The sequence below is a fragment of the Myxocyprinus asiaticus genome, chromosome 6 (assembly GCF_019703515.2).
Source record: "Myxocyprinus asiaticus isolate MX2 ecotype Aquarium Trade chromosome 6, UBuf_Myxa_2, whole genome shotgun sequence".
In the NCBI taxonomy this organism is placed as follows: Eukaryota; Metazoa; Chordata; class Actinopteri; order Cypriniformes; family Catostomidae; genus Myxocyprinus; species Myxocyprinus asiaticus.
In genome coordinates, this window is record NC_059349.1 from 48,277,553 (window position 1) to 48,291,429 (window position 13,877).

A 13,877-nucleotide genomic window follows, 5' to 3' on the forward strand; every position below is an offset into this window, starting at 1 on the left:
ACATATACAAAATACAGCACCATGTTATATTATTGCAAAGAACATTCCTGGCTGTTAAAAAAGATCATTACTTTTTTAACTTATGTGCTTAAAAATAAATAAATTGTTGTGTTAAGCTGAATATGCTCCACTGCATCTAGCCTTTTTTAGCGCAAGGATGTGGTCAGTCTGAAGTCATCGTGAGTGCTTGGCACACATCCCAAATTAGAATGCACAGTTTTAGCATTCAAATGTGCATTTTTATCTTAATTTTGCAAAAAATCTGAATTCAGAATTTTAATTTGACAGCCTTACTGATATTTAGTATAACAGCACATGGACACTTCACTGTTTGCATCACTTTGCTTGTGTGTGTTTATGGCGTTTCAGATCAGATTATGTGAGCGATGTGGGGTTGTGTAATTTTGCCTGGAGAAAGGGGTGTGATTTTTTTTTCATCCAAGTCAAGTGAAGTCAAGTCATTTTTTTTGTGTAGTGCTTTTCACAACACACATCATTTCAAAGCATCTTTACAGAAAATTATGCTTCAACAGAAAAAGTTGTAATATAGTAATGTATTTGAGTCTTAATTGTGCAGTTTAATAAAAAATAAATAATAAAATAATAAGTTAATTATATTTGTATTTAGACCCCCAGTGAGCAAGATTAAGGTGACTGTGGCAAGAAACACAAAATTCCATATGATGCTGGTTAATGGAGAAAAATAACCTTAAGGGAAACCAGGCTCACTGTGGGGGCCAGTTCCCCTCTTGCTAAACAGCATGAATATAATGCCAATATTAGTTATTTATGCATTTTACAAATCATGATTTAAAATGAGTAAACTACAAACTACAAAGAGATCTTGTATGAACTATAAATTAATGACTAAAATCTTAGAGGTCTTAGGGGAACCTTGGTTTTATATATATATATATATATATTTCTGAAGAGATTCCCTTGCATTTTATTGTAATTTGTTTAATTCAATATATATCTGTACTATAGTCTATTTAGTTGGAAAACATTTATCCATATAAATGTTGCGATCCGAGGAGCTTTTGAACAGCAGTGAAACACTTTCTTATGATTTGTTTCATTCATTCGAGTGCTTTCACACTGCTGTGAAAAGGTGAATATGACATCATTAAGGAACTTTTTCTTGGGAGCTTAATAGAGAAGCTACACTTTGTTTCTACAGTTTAACAAAAAACAGAAACGCTTTGACAGATGAAACATAAATCCAATAAATCCAATAATGTTTTTTTATGCGGTTAGGGTATTTTTTTAATAAGAAATGCTAACCATTGTAGCCTTTAACGTTGTATAGAAAGCTACAAATAATATATTTTCTGCCTCATTCTATGAACAGTATCCACATACAATCAGAAAAAGATTTCATTGTGTACACTCTGTGTGGTTTTGAAGTTTGGAGCAGCAAAAATAGTTAACGTTGTGTAAATTGTAATTTAAACATTTAGCTTTATGCTAAGCTAAAATACTATTTTTTGCCTTTACATGCATCTGATACCAGGCGCAATTATATTTTCTAATGAAATCTATGAAGAAAATTCACATTAGAGCAAATGTATTTTTTTAAATAGTGTTTTCCTGTAAAAAATATATATAAAATCCTTAAAACAAGATAAATTTGGGGGCCTGGGTAGCTCAGCGAATATTGACGCTAACTACCACCCCTGAAGTCACGAGTTCGAATCCAGGTTGTGTTGAGTGACTCCAGCCAGGTCTCGTAAGCAACCAAATTGGTCTTGTTTATTGTCAAAACAAGTAAAAAAAAATCTGCCAGTGCTGAAGAAGTAATCCAGAATATTTAGATTATGTTACTGGCCTTGAGTAATCTAATGGAATATGTTACAAATGACATTTTACAGCATGTATTCTGTAATCTGTAGGAATAGTTTTTAAAAGTAACCTTCAGTCCACACACAAAATAATCAGCGCTGTGTATTTTTCAGTTACAGTTCCATACTGAAAATCAACGACTTGCAGTTGAAATGCTGCACTTTCCTTTACCTCTGATTCTGGCCATTTTTCAGATTTCAGAGCAGCATCAAAAAAAAAGTGTGTGGCCTAGCTTAATATTTAATCCATCCATTTAAATCCATTTAAAATTTCCTTATATATATATAAAATAGCCCTTACTATTTTTGATTTTGTTTTTTTTTACTTCACATTTGCAAACAAACATCTCTGTTACCTGAGAGAAAGAACAGCAGTAGAGTTTTCATTTCTATGTCCGCAGTGTTTCAGATCACGTTGTCTTGTGTCTGGAATAAGACAGCATCTTACCTGTCTCTTCTTTCACAAATTAAGGGATTGGCCAGCATCAGTTGTTTTGAATAGATCACAATGAACGTCACAGACTTCTTGCACAGAAACTCATTTGCTGACTCTTTAAACATCTATTTGTTTGGCCATTTAGACAATTTTATCTGAGAGCTTTATTTTATACATGATTTTTTCATATATTGTAACCTCCAACTTCCAACACTTGTAATGCTTAAAAGGTATCCTGTGGAATTCTAGGGGGTGAAATTCTGACTTTATATGTTTATCACCCATGCAAATAATAGCACTGTGTGAGCCTGAGCTTTACAGATATGAAAATTAAGTTAATATGGGATATTCTTTCCCTAAGTTACAATATTCCCCACATGTTCTCATTAAGCATATACAGGTGCATCTCAATAAATTAGAATGTCGTGGAAAAGTTCATTTATTTCAGTTATTCAACTCAAATTGTGAAACTTTTGTATTAAATAAATTCAGTGCACACAGACTGAAGTAGTTTAAGTCTTTGGTTCTTTTAATTATGATGATTTTGGCTCACATTTAACAAAAACCCACCAATTCACTATCTCAAAAAATTAGAATACATCATAAGACCAATATAAAAAACATTTTTAGTGAATTGTTGGCTTTCTGGAAAGTATGTTAATTTACTGTATATGTACTAAATACTTGGTAGGGGCTCCTTTTGCTTTAATTACTGCCTCAATTCGGCGTGGCATGGAGGTGATCAGTTTGTGGCACTGCTGAGGTGGTATGGAAGCCCAGGTTTCTTTGACAGTGGCCTTCAGCTCATCTGCATTTTTTGGTCTCTTGTTTCTCATTTTCCTCTTGACAATACCCCATAGATTCTCTATGGGGTTCAGGTCTGGTGAGTTTGCTAGCCAGTCAAGCACACCAACAGCATGGTCATTTAACCAACTTTTGGTGCTTTTGGCAGTGTGGGCAGGTACCAAATCCTGCTGGAAAATGAAATCAGCATCTTTAAAAAGCTGGTCAGCAGAAGGAAGCATGAAGTGCTCCAAAATTTCTTGGTAAACGGGTGCAGTGACTTTGGTTTTCAAAAAACACAATGGACCAACACCAGCAGATGACATTGCACCCCAAATCATCACAGACTGTGGAAACTTAACACTGGACTTCAAGCAACTTGGGCTATGAGCTTCTCCACCCTTCCTCCAGACTCTAGGACCTTGGTTTCCAAATGAAATACAAAACTTGCTCTCATCTGAAAAGAGGACTTTGGACCACTGGGCAACAGTCCAGTTCTTCTTCTCCTTAGCCCAGGTAAGACGCCTCTGACGTTGTCTGTGGTTCAGGAGTGGCTTAACAAGAGGAATACGACAACTGTAGCCAAATTCCTTGACATGTCTGTGTGTGGTGGCTCTTGATGCCTTGACCCCAGCCTCAGTCCATTCCTTGTGAAGTTCACCCAAATTCTTGAATCGATTTTGCTGGACAATCATAAGGCTGCGGTTCTCTCGGTTGGTTGTGCATCTTTTTCTTCCACACTTTTTCCTTCCACTCAACTTTCTGTTAACATGCTTGGATACAGCACTCTGTGAACAGCCAGCTTCTTTGGCAATGAATGTTTGTGGCTTACATGATTGTCTTCTGGACAACTGTCAGATCAGCAGTCTTCCCCATGATTGTGTAGCCTAGTGAACCAAACTGAGAGACCATTTTGAAGGCTCAGGGAACCTTTGCAGGTGTTTTGAGTTGATTAGCTGATTGGCATGTCACCATATTCTAATTTTTTGAGATAGTGAATTGGTGGGTTTTTGTTAAATGTGAGCCAAAATCATCACAATTAAAAGAACCAAAGACATAAACTACTTCAGTCTGTGTACATTGAATTTATTTAATACACGAGTTTCACAATTTGAGTTGAATTACTGAAATAAATGAACTTTTCCATGACATTCTAATTTATTGAGATGCACCTGTACATGTAGGCATAATCATTCATTTTCTTTTAAATGTAAACGCTTTGGAAGCAGTGCAAATGTGGTGGTAAATGTCCATGCAGTGGGGTCCATAGCCCAAGACCACATTGAAAATCTTAGATTTATTTCATTTCAACAGAAAGTTGTAGGATTTAAAAAACCTAAAACAAAGAAAAGTTTGACATGAAAATTATATGAAATTAAGAAGATTCTTCACTATTATAAGGTCACTAATCAAATGTATGTAAATCAGTGACATTGACAATGTCAGGGCCAGATTTCCTTGCTTCTGCTGAAGCACACAAAATGCTCTTTGGGACATTCTCTAATCATGTTGCTGGGATAATGTGGATCAACAGGGTTTGAATAAACTTGTGGACTCCATGCCAGCTTGAGCGCATGCTGTCATTAAAGAATTGTTCACCCAAAAATATTTTAATCTCAGCGTTTAGTATTTTCTCTCTTCCATGGAACACAAAAGGTGATCTTAAGCAAAATTTCCAATCTTCTGATTTGCATACAAGGAAAGTGGATGATGATCTGTACTGCTAAGCTTCCAAAAGGATAAAAAGCCCCAAAAAAGTATCGAAAACATTGTCCATGCAACTTATGCCTTGTATTCTTAAGTCTTCTGAAGCTCTGTGATACGACAGCTTTGTGTTAGTAACAGACCAAAATTTAAGCCATTATTCACTGATCGTTTCCCCCTCTGCCATAGCTCTCCAATCTTATTTGCTGTAATGTGATAAGTTACATCATCATGACACAAGAACAATGCCGTTTGGCGTCAGTGACATCAAGCCTGACACAACAGTTGTAAAGGCACCATTTTTTAAATTGATCACAAGCACGAATGAGAATTTAGAGCTTCAGCGGTGGGGATTCTCAGTAAATCAATACCATTATCTGTGATATTCTTATAGCCTTAAGAATATGACTGTGCCCATAAAGAGATGAAATCGTCAGCAAAAATACTCAGGGCTGTGGCATTTAACCAACGCTTTGTTGGTTGATCTTGCACTTATCACATTCTCTTGGTGTGCAGATATTTTGATCTGAATGTCTGACTAGTCTTATTAGCATGTGTAGCAAATCATAATGTAATAACAAAGCATAATGTAACAACTGCAAATAATGTAACAAGTTAAATGTAAAGAATGTTCATAATGTAAAAATGTTCTCAAATGTAATAACATTCGAAGCACATAATGTTATAATTTTTTTCAGGTAATGTAATAGGTAATTTATTACATTATGAACTCACTGTCGCAAATCATAATGTAATAACTGCACACAATGTATTATTGAAACATAATTGTTATAATATAATACTTTTCTCTCGACATAATTTTATAAGCAAAAAATGTAATAATGCGTATATAAATATATTTTTGGAAAATTGTATTATTACATTAAGAGAAATGTATGCTTATTAGGCTACATTATGAATTCAAATATCTTCATAAAACGTTAATAATTTTGTGATTGTGACCTGCTCAATAATTTTGAGTCGCTTTGACCCAGAAACAAAAGTCTCAGCTTTCTGATTATATAATTATTAGGTTTCTAAACATTGTTTAGATTAAATCAGTTAAATAGTGACTGTCGTAAAAACATGTTTTTGAGGAAAAGGACTCTAAAGATTAAAATTTTTTTATTTTTTATTTTTTATTTTTTTTTACATTTGAAAGAATAAGTGGATTTTTTTTCCAAACATAGGCTACATTAAATAGTTTGACATCAATCACAGGTGAGTAAAAATATACAGCATATATATATATATATATATATATATATATATATATATATATATATATATAATATTTAAGCAATATCACACGAGCAAGAGTGCGATATGGCCCTACATCATCACTGCTGTGATTCGGCCGAGTGCTGTAGGTAATCACAGCAGTGCTGATTTAGGGCCATATAGCACGATTGCGAGTGTGATATTGCTTATATACTACAGTTAAATTAACAAAAATTAGGAAAAACTGAGTACGGTCATAAAAACGCATTTGTGCATGGAACTACTTTATTACGCAACAGATCAGAATCTGCCATTGCTAGTTCAAACCAAATGATGCATCCAAGCCTCCATTAGTAATTCAAAAATGTCACTTCAGAAATAGTATCAAGGCTTGTGCTGTTTCTAACAAGTAATTGGATAAACAAGGATGGATGAATGTGTGTGTGTGTGTGTATGTGTGAGAGAGAGAGTGTGTGTGTGTGTGTGTGTGTGTGTGAGAGAGAGAGTGTGTGTGTGTGTGTGTGTATGTGTTTGTGTGTGTGAGAGAGAGAGAGAGAGAGAGAGAGAGAGAGAGAGAGACGGAGCGTGTGCGATCACCTGTTGCCACACCAAGCAGAGATGCTGTCAGCTATCTGAAGATCAGCTCTCTCAGTGGTAAAATAGTCGTCCAAGCGGGGGTATTCCTCCCTATTTCACGGTAGCCGGTGCGCAAGAGTCATTCACTATAGAAACCGCAATGTCCTCCGCCATTTTAAACAGTATGTATCCAATGTGGAAACTCCGGTAAGAGGTAAGCGCCTTGAGTTCTGTAATCAATCAGTATGTTGTGTCTCTTAGCTGTGATGAGCCGTAATGCTGAAGTTGTTTGTTTAAAGCCGTTTAAAGCTATTTCCTAGCTTTAGTAGTGTAGTAGCGATCACGATTCACTTCACGTCACCAACTGGCTCATATTACACACAAAAATGATCTTTTGCCACCACTTGCTGGCTAACATATGTAATGTCAAAAAAAAAAAAAAAAGACAAACAGTAGCTCTTAACACATATGCACTGCTCTTACACTTTAGTTTAGAATGGCACGAACACAAGTGGAGTGATACATACACAGCGAAGCGTCCGAGTGCTGATGGTGTCAGACCATCAGTGCTCATGGAACGTCTCTCATCCAATCAGATTTGAGGACCGGAACTAACTGTTTTATATTTTGCAATATATTATTAATGTATTCATAGTTTTAGCGATATGCCCCTCTACAGAGTTCATTTTTCTAGCTAACTAATGAGCTATGTAGTACATTATCTGCCTAACTTTTTTAAGGTAAACGTAACGTTAGGTGACAGGTTGTTCACAAGTTATATTGACGTCTTCCCGTGGTTGAAACACAGATTGGCTGATTACACTAGAGACAATATATTAATGTACTGTTGTAGTGTATCTTTCATCATGCCCTCCGATGTTCATTCATGTTTTATTTCATGTTATAGCTTTTATTAAAGTGCAGTAAATTATTGGTTCACTGGTGCTACCTGTTACCATTTGAACTGAGGCAGATACCGCGATCTGTCACACACTACATTAAAGACTGTCAGAACCAGTGTTGGGTAATGTTACTTTTAAAAGTAACTCTTAACAATATTGCATTACTCCTTAAAAAAGTAACTTAATTAAAAAGTTATTTTTTATGGAAAGTAAAGCGTAATGTTACTTTTGTGCTATGCATTCCATACAAGAGACATTACAGGTCATGCTAGCTACTGTTCAACACTCATGTCAAAACAACATAGTAAACAAACAGATATTTAGAAAGCAGGTCTTCACATCATATTTATAATAAAGAATCAATAACATGAATATGCATGATTTGTTATTCCATCAACATGGCAGCCAATGTGAATAATGAATATAACCACCGTCTTACCTAAAGCGGCAAAGTCCAACACTTGAACCTGCATCATATATGTCATCATGTGCTGAGGCCATCGACAATGTCAGAGTCAAATTAAGATGTTTTTCAAACGTCAGGATAAAATTTAGTGGGGAATGCCAGCCTAACATGTTCAAGGAATAAGTCTGCTGAATAAATGAATATTTTACACTTAAGTCATCTCAGTGCAAGCTTGTTTTGAGTTGATTCACGGTGCGTACAGATGCCACAACTTCAAAGGTGCATGTTGATACAACTTAATGCTTAACAACTTTAATGCTACCAAAATGTCATAAAAACGGTTTGTTTCGTGAATCAAACTACTTGTTTATTATAAAACAAAAATGTAGAAAATTTTCAGAAACTAAGACAGTTTCTCTGCGTACACAATCGATGTAGAACGTTGCTTGGAGCGACTGATCCAGATTCAGCTTTTCTCATCCCATTCTCCCAGTTACAAGGAGCTCTAACATGGAGCAGTTCAGCTGCATAAGTCAGTGAATTGAGCGAGTATTTCACCCTGTGTATCATGTCATGTCCAGTGGAAGGCTAGTCTTATAATCCCTCTGCTTAAACCCGTTTACTGATTTTTTTTTTAATGCAGTGTGCATTTACACATGAATCAACCACGTTTCACTCAACCGAATGTTGACTTCATAGTATTACTTTAAACACGAAATGCGCATGTGCGTTAGCGAGTTGATTGACAGGCAATGTCTGTATCTAAATGGCTCTTTTACCTGCAAGGCGGGACTTCCTTTCTACATCCATTGACTGTTGGGTGCTAGAGCTTCTTGGTTGGGCGTTCCAATTTCTCCCATTCATTTAAATAGAAGTGATTTGTCTCTGCTAAATAGTCTCTGGCCTCATAATCTATAGAACTACAATGCCCATCATGCACTACGTCTCCTACGTCTTTTTTTCTTATAATGGCCTTTCTCCACAAACGGCTCATTAGGACTCAAATTGATAGAGCGCCATATATTGTAATAAAAAATATATATATTTCTTCCTCTAGGAGAACACAAAATGAAACTTGTCTTTGGCTCATGCATAAATACAAACATAAATATATAACATTATTATTATTATTATAATTAGTAGTGGTATACTGTATGTTAGTATACAGTATATATTAGTAGTAATGTATGCTAATAATAATAATTAATGCATGAATATTTCAATCCAGTGAATTTCGTAGGTAGTTTAAGACTATATTTCGATAAAAAAACAAAAATAAAAAATAAAAAATAAATACTATTGTAAACAAATACCAATGTTTTTATGCCTTAAAAAGGATACTATATTTTTGTTTTGAAAATTATTACAATGACAAAATTATTATTTTTTTTAAATAAAATATTTTTTGTGAGTTCATAATGTAATACATTTCTCATATTGTAATAACCTATTACTTTTTGCAAAAAAATAAAAAATAAAATAAATAAATAAAATAAAATATTACATTTTGCACTCTTACATAATGTAATAATTATAACGATTTGAGAAAATTATTACATTATGAACATTGCACTTAACTTATTATATTATGTGCAGTTATTACAGAATGCGTTATTTCCTTTTGTTTTTGGGACTTACTTTTATATGCCCATAGGACCCCATGTTGGCTGCCCATTTCATTGGTATTCTTCTAAAACAACAAACACTGAAGGAGTTTGTTCGATTTGTTGTTAAATTCAGTAACAACAGTTTACATCTTGCCCATTCAAATGAGAGAAACTTTAATACAGTGTTATGCTTTAACACAAATGACTGAAATGGTTTATTGCACTACACAATATAGACTAATCTTTTAAAAATGCTTTAAAAAAGTGATAAAAAAAAAAGATTGGGCATTTCAGGACTTTTCTTGTCCATTTAACAAGTTAATTCAGTGCGATTTAATTATAATTTTTTTTTTAGAAATAAATAACACGTAAAAAAAATTTACGCAATGAATCATGTCCTTGGACCATAATAAGAAATATCCCTATCAATGGAGGAATTCAAGCTTGAAGTACCATGGTTTTCAGCAAGGGGCAGTAAGCGAAACTCCAGCTATAAAGGCAAAGCGTAGCAGTACCAGACTGATCTCACAGTAAAATAAGAAACAGTAGGTAAAACTGCCCTCAGCTGCAACTGTTTTTGGGCATATGGGCACACGTGAGCTCAATTTTCCATGTTAAATGTCTACAAAGGAGTGCCAAAATAGAGATGTGAAGAGAGTTGTTTTCAGCTGTACAGGCTGTAATACAGTGAAGAGGAATGCATATTTTATTAACTGAACCCTGCAACCCAAACCTCAAAATGAAACATATCCATCAGTAGAATAAAAATTTAATGTTAGAGGGAAAAAAATGTAACCTCAGAATTATGCTCGTTACTGATTATGCAAACATGATTACTTCCCGTTTTTAACACTGGATCTATACCTGGGTCTTCAAACCTGCTGACACAACATGCTTCTGGTCACGCCACAGGGGAAGGTAAACACACTGGACCTGATGCAGAAATGTCTGGAGATGCCGCTTGCCAGAAAGTCGGCATAATTTGGCTGATCCTATAGGGTACTGGAACTCTTGGAAACGACATGCAGACTTCCCGTGTGATCATGTTGGATGTACCGAATAGGCCCATTATATTTATAATTATTTAAATATAACTATTTATAAGGATTTAATCATTATATATTTAATTATTTTTACATAAAGGTCTTTCTCAGCAAATATTTATATATGAGATTAATTGCGATTAGTTCAAATTAGGCTGATTAATCGGCATATCATGTGATTATTGTGATTACATTTTTAATCGACTGACAGCATTACAAAAAAGACAAGTTCAAATCCAAAACTTTCAGCAATTCAGTAACTGTCAAAGATTTTGCAATCAAATTTATTTAATGATTAAGCTGGTCATTTATAAACAGTGGATGGGATAAAGACAGATACAGTAAAGGTTTGACTAGTTCAGTAGATGTTCTAATATATAGTGATAGTTGTCTCACAAAACATATGCTTCATTAAACTTTACTAAATCTCTTGAATTATTGTCCTGACTCCTGATAAACTTAAATTGCTCATTACAGTAAGTTTAGAACATGTTAATGATAATAACATAGAGCATAGTTATTCATTACAAGAAATTATGTCAATTATATTTTTCAAAATCACGTGAAAATGAGGAAAATATATTGCAGATCCTATTCACAGCTATTGTTTTCTCCCTGCATTTTGTTCTGATCTTGCTTTGTGCTCCACTGTACATTGACAACGTCGCCAAACCCTTGCTGGTTGATTTCATCACTGATCTGAAAAAAACAACAAAAAAAAAAAAGCAAAAAACAAAACAAATTAACTTAATGGAACCAATAAAAAAAAAAAAAAAGAAGAAGAATAAGTTTCATAAATGTAATATGGTTTTGATACGTGTTGATAAAATTGCAACTTCAGTCAGTTGCCTCGCATGAAGCAAAAAGTATCTCACAGACTTTTAACAGCAAATTGATAGAGATCACTTTTACCTGAACTAAGAAGTTCGCCTTCGTGACAGGGTTCACTTTTCTGCCAGATGTCACTTTCACTCGCAACAACACCCTTTTGCCTTCATCTAAGAATATGTACACAGACCGATACACATAATCATGCACTGCCCCTTAATAGGCGGCTGCACATTATTAATAGAATTGCAATTCAGTGTTCAGATTTAATTTAAAATGATTGCTTTTTTCATAGATTTGTTAAAATGCAGAGACACTCACCTCTACTACAGTAAAACGGATACAGTGAACTACAGTCCTTTGATGATACATATTTCCATTTCCAAGAAACAGTGTTTACTAAGACACATTCCTGAGTTGAGTTTACACTGTCCGTAATGTTCTGTGGGAAAGCAATCATTTCAACTCCCCCTAACCATGCATAATGATCAGAAAAATGTGAAATCTGGTCCAGCTTGTCTATGTCCTCAGGGCTATACACAAAAACCAGATCTGTGTATGTCGTTCTGCAGTAGTTTTTAGCCAATGTCCAAGTCATTGGTTCTTTTTCATAGTAGAATTGCCTAGGAAGAAGAGAGTACCCCCCAAGGAGACCTTTAAGAGAGAGTGGGAATGTAAAACGCAATCACAGACAAAACAGAAATACACTTTTCATTCACTCAGCTACCTAATAAAGGTGTCAAATTCTTTATGTAAATAGTTGTAAAAAAAAAAAAAAACTATTTGAACTATTAAAGTTTGGCCGCAACCAACAATTATTTTTGACAGTTATTTTGATTGTGCATTGCCCAATGTTCTCCTCCAAACAATTTACAAATTGAAGGCCATAAAAAACGAATTAAAATGCATAAATGTAGGCAATGCTATTGATTGTGTGCAAAAAGGTTTAAAATATAAACGTTACATTAATAATAAAATTAAAAAAAAGTCCACAGTTTGAAAAGCAGGACAGTTTAAATCAAATTATGTAATAAAAACAACAACAACAACAACTACAACAAACTAATTGTTAACTAAGAGTTAGAATGTTCTGCATGAATACTTGCATTCCCTTTAATGCGTTTTTATTAAACAGTAAATTTTTCAAATTCAAATTTTTTCAAAATGAATATTTGTCAAAATTGAGTTTTTGTTTGATATGCATGTGTGTCTTTGCTTTAGGGTGTATTTGAAGTTGTATTTGAAATTAAACAGCATGTTGTTTGATGTAAGGACAAGCCTATGCTGCTAAATGGAAATAATGAATTTCTAACATTTAGAGATAACAAAAATATAATTGTAAAATGCAAGTCATGCACTGGGCAAAAGCAACTTTCAAGAGCATTAAACAGCACAAGCAATATGTCAAAGCCCTAACTTGTCAATCTGCCCACATTAAGCTATAATCTTGTGACATATTAAAGCTATTAATGTTACATGCTTTCCTGCTCTGGACAAATTGGGTCACGTGCTTTTTCCACACCAAAAGATTTTTGTTTTTCACTACTCTAAAGTGAAATCACTGACAGAGTTTGCCTGTGCACAGCGCACAGATCTGACTAATCTATGTTGAAATATGTTGTCAACTATTCATTATCGATTATTAATGATTTTTCATTTAGTTGCTGCAGCCTGACCGTAAGTCTGTTAGTTTACTGGTAATAATGGAAAAAGACACCATAGTGGTCCACTTGGGAGCACAAAGATGCACACAGTAAAAAGAGATCCACGTTACCTGAGAGAAAAATCAGTAGTACAGTTATTATTTCCATATCTGCAGTATCAAAGCTCACGTTGTCTTGCATTTAAAGCAAGAAATGGACTGATCATGGACGTGTAATGATTATTTCTATGTTACTTACAAGCACAGGGATTGGTTGACACAAGTCAACATCCCATGTTGTTTTGAATAGGACGCCGTGTCCTTCACAGACATCTTGCAAGCAAACAAGATCTATTTGTTTCCTCATTTCATATTATACAATGGAGGGAACTGGCATACTTTCAAATATATGTGTTTGTGGTAATTTAGACTAGGCTGACAAGATGATCATGATAAAAATTAGGGCTGGGTATCGATACAGATTTTTCGTTTCAATTCAGATTAGATTTCGATTTCAGTTTTAATGTCCCTCTTGCTTACATATGAAAGAAATTCTCTCCCAGCTAATGCTGTGAATTATACAGGGGACCTTCTAACAAGATACATTACGAAAATATAAATGTTACTAATTTTATTAATTTTTCATCATTTGTCACATTTTAGCTTTTTAAAAATAAATAAATTTAAGCAATAAATATGACATTATATTGCATATATTACAGGTATTTACATTGATTTGTTGAACACGTGCTAAAAACCAGTACTGTCTCTTTAAGGAAATCCAGCATTTCTGTAAACACTGTTTTAAATTAGCGCATATTAACGAGAGAGACTCTAATGGCTTTATCTTATCTGTGCCATGCCTGATTACAATTAAATGATTATTTT

The 13,877-nt window shown here is 34.2% G+C and overlaps 1 protein-coding gene across 1 annotated transcript; it reads right to left on the minus strand.

The window, feature by feature from the left end:
- Nucleotides 1-10,800: 10,800 nt before the first annotated feature.
- Nucleotides 10,801-13,209, minus strand: LOC127442087 (uncharacterized). Its single transcript, XM_051699850.1, has 4 exons — nucleotides 13,122-13,209; nucleotides 11,669-12,001; nucleotides 11,432-11,517; nucleotides 10,801-11,218 (listed from the first exon to the last, which is right to left on the minus strand). Exons 1-4 carry the CDS (start codon nucleotides 13,189-13,191, stop codon nucleotides 11,111-11,113), a joined length of 597 nt encoding a protein of 198 aa, XP_051555810.1. The 5' UTR covers nucleotides 13,192-13,209; the 3' UTR covers nucleotides 10,801-11,110.
- Between the last annotated feature and the right edge of the window lie 668 nt (nucleotides 13,210-13,877).

Coding starts and splice junctions, on each gene's coding strand:
- LOC127442087 (XM_051699850.1), bottom strand. CDS start 13,191: ATGCAAGACAACGTGAGCTTTGATACTGCAGATATGGAAATAATAACT. Junction 12,002..13,121: donor ACTACTGATTTTTCTCTCAG/GTAACGTGGATC, acceptor TCTCTCTTAAAG/GTCTCCTTGGGGGGTACTCT. Junction 11,219..11,431: donor AGGCGAACTTCTTAGTTCAG/GTAAAAGTGATC, acceptor TGTTTTTTTCAG/ATCAGTGATGAAATCAACCA.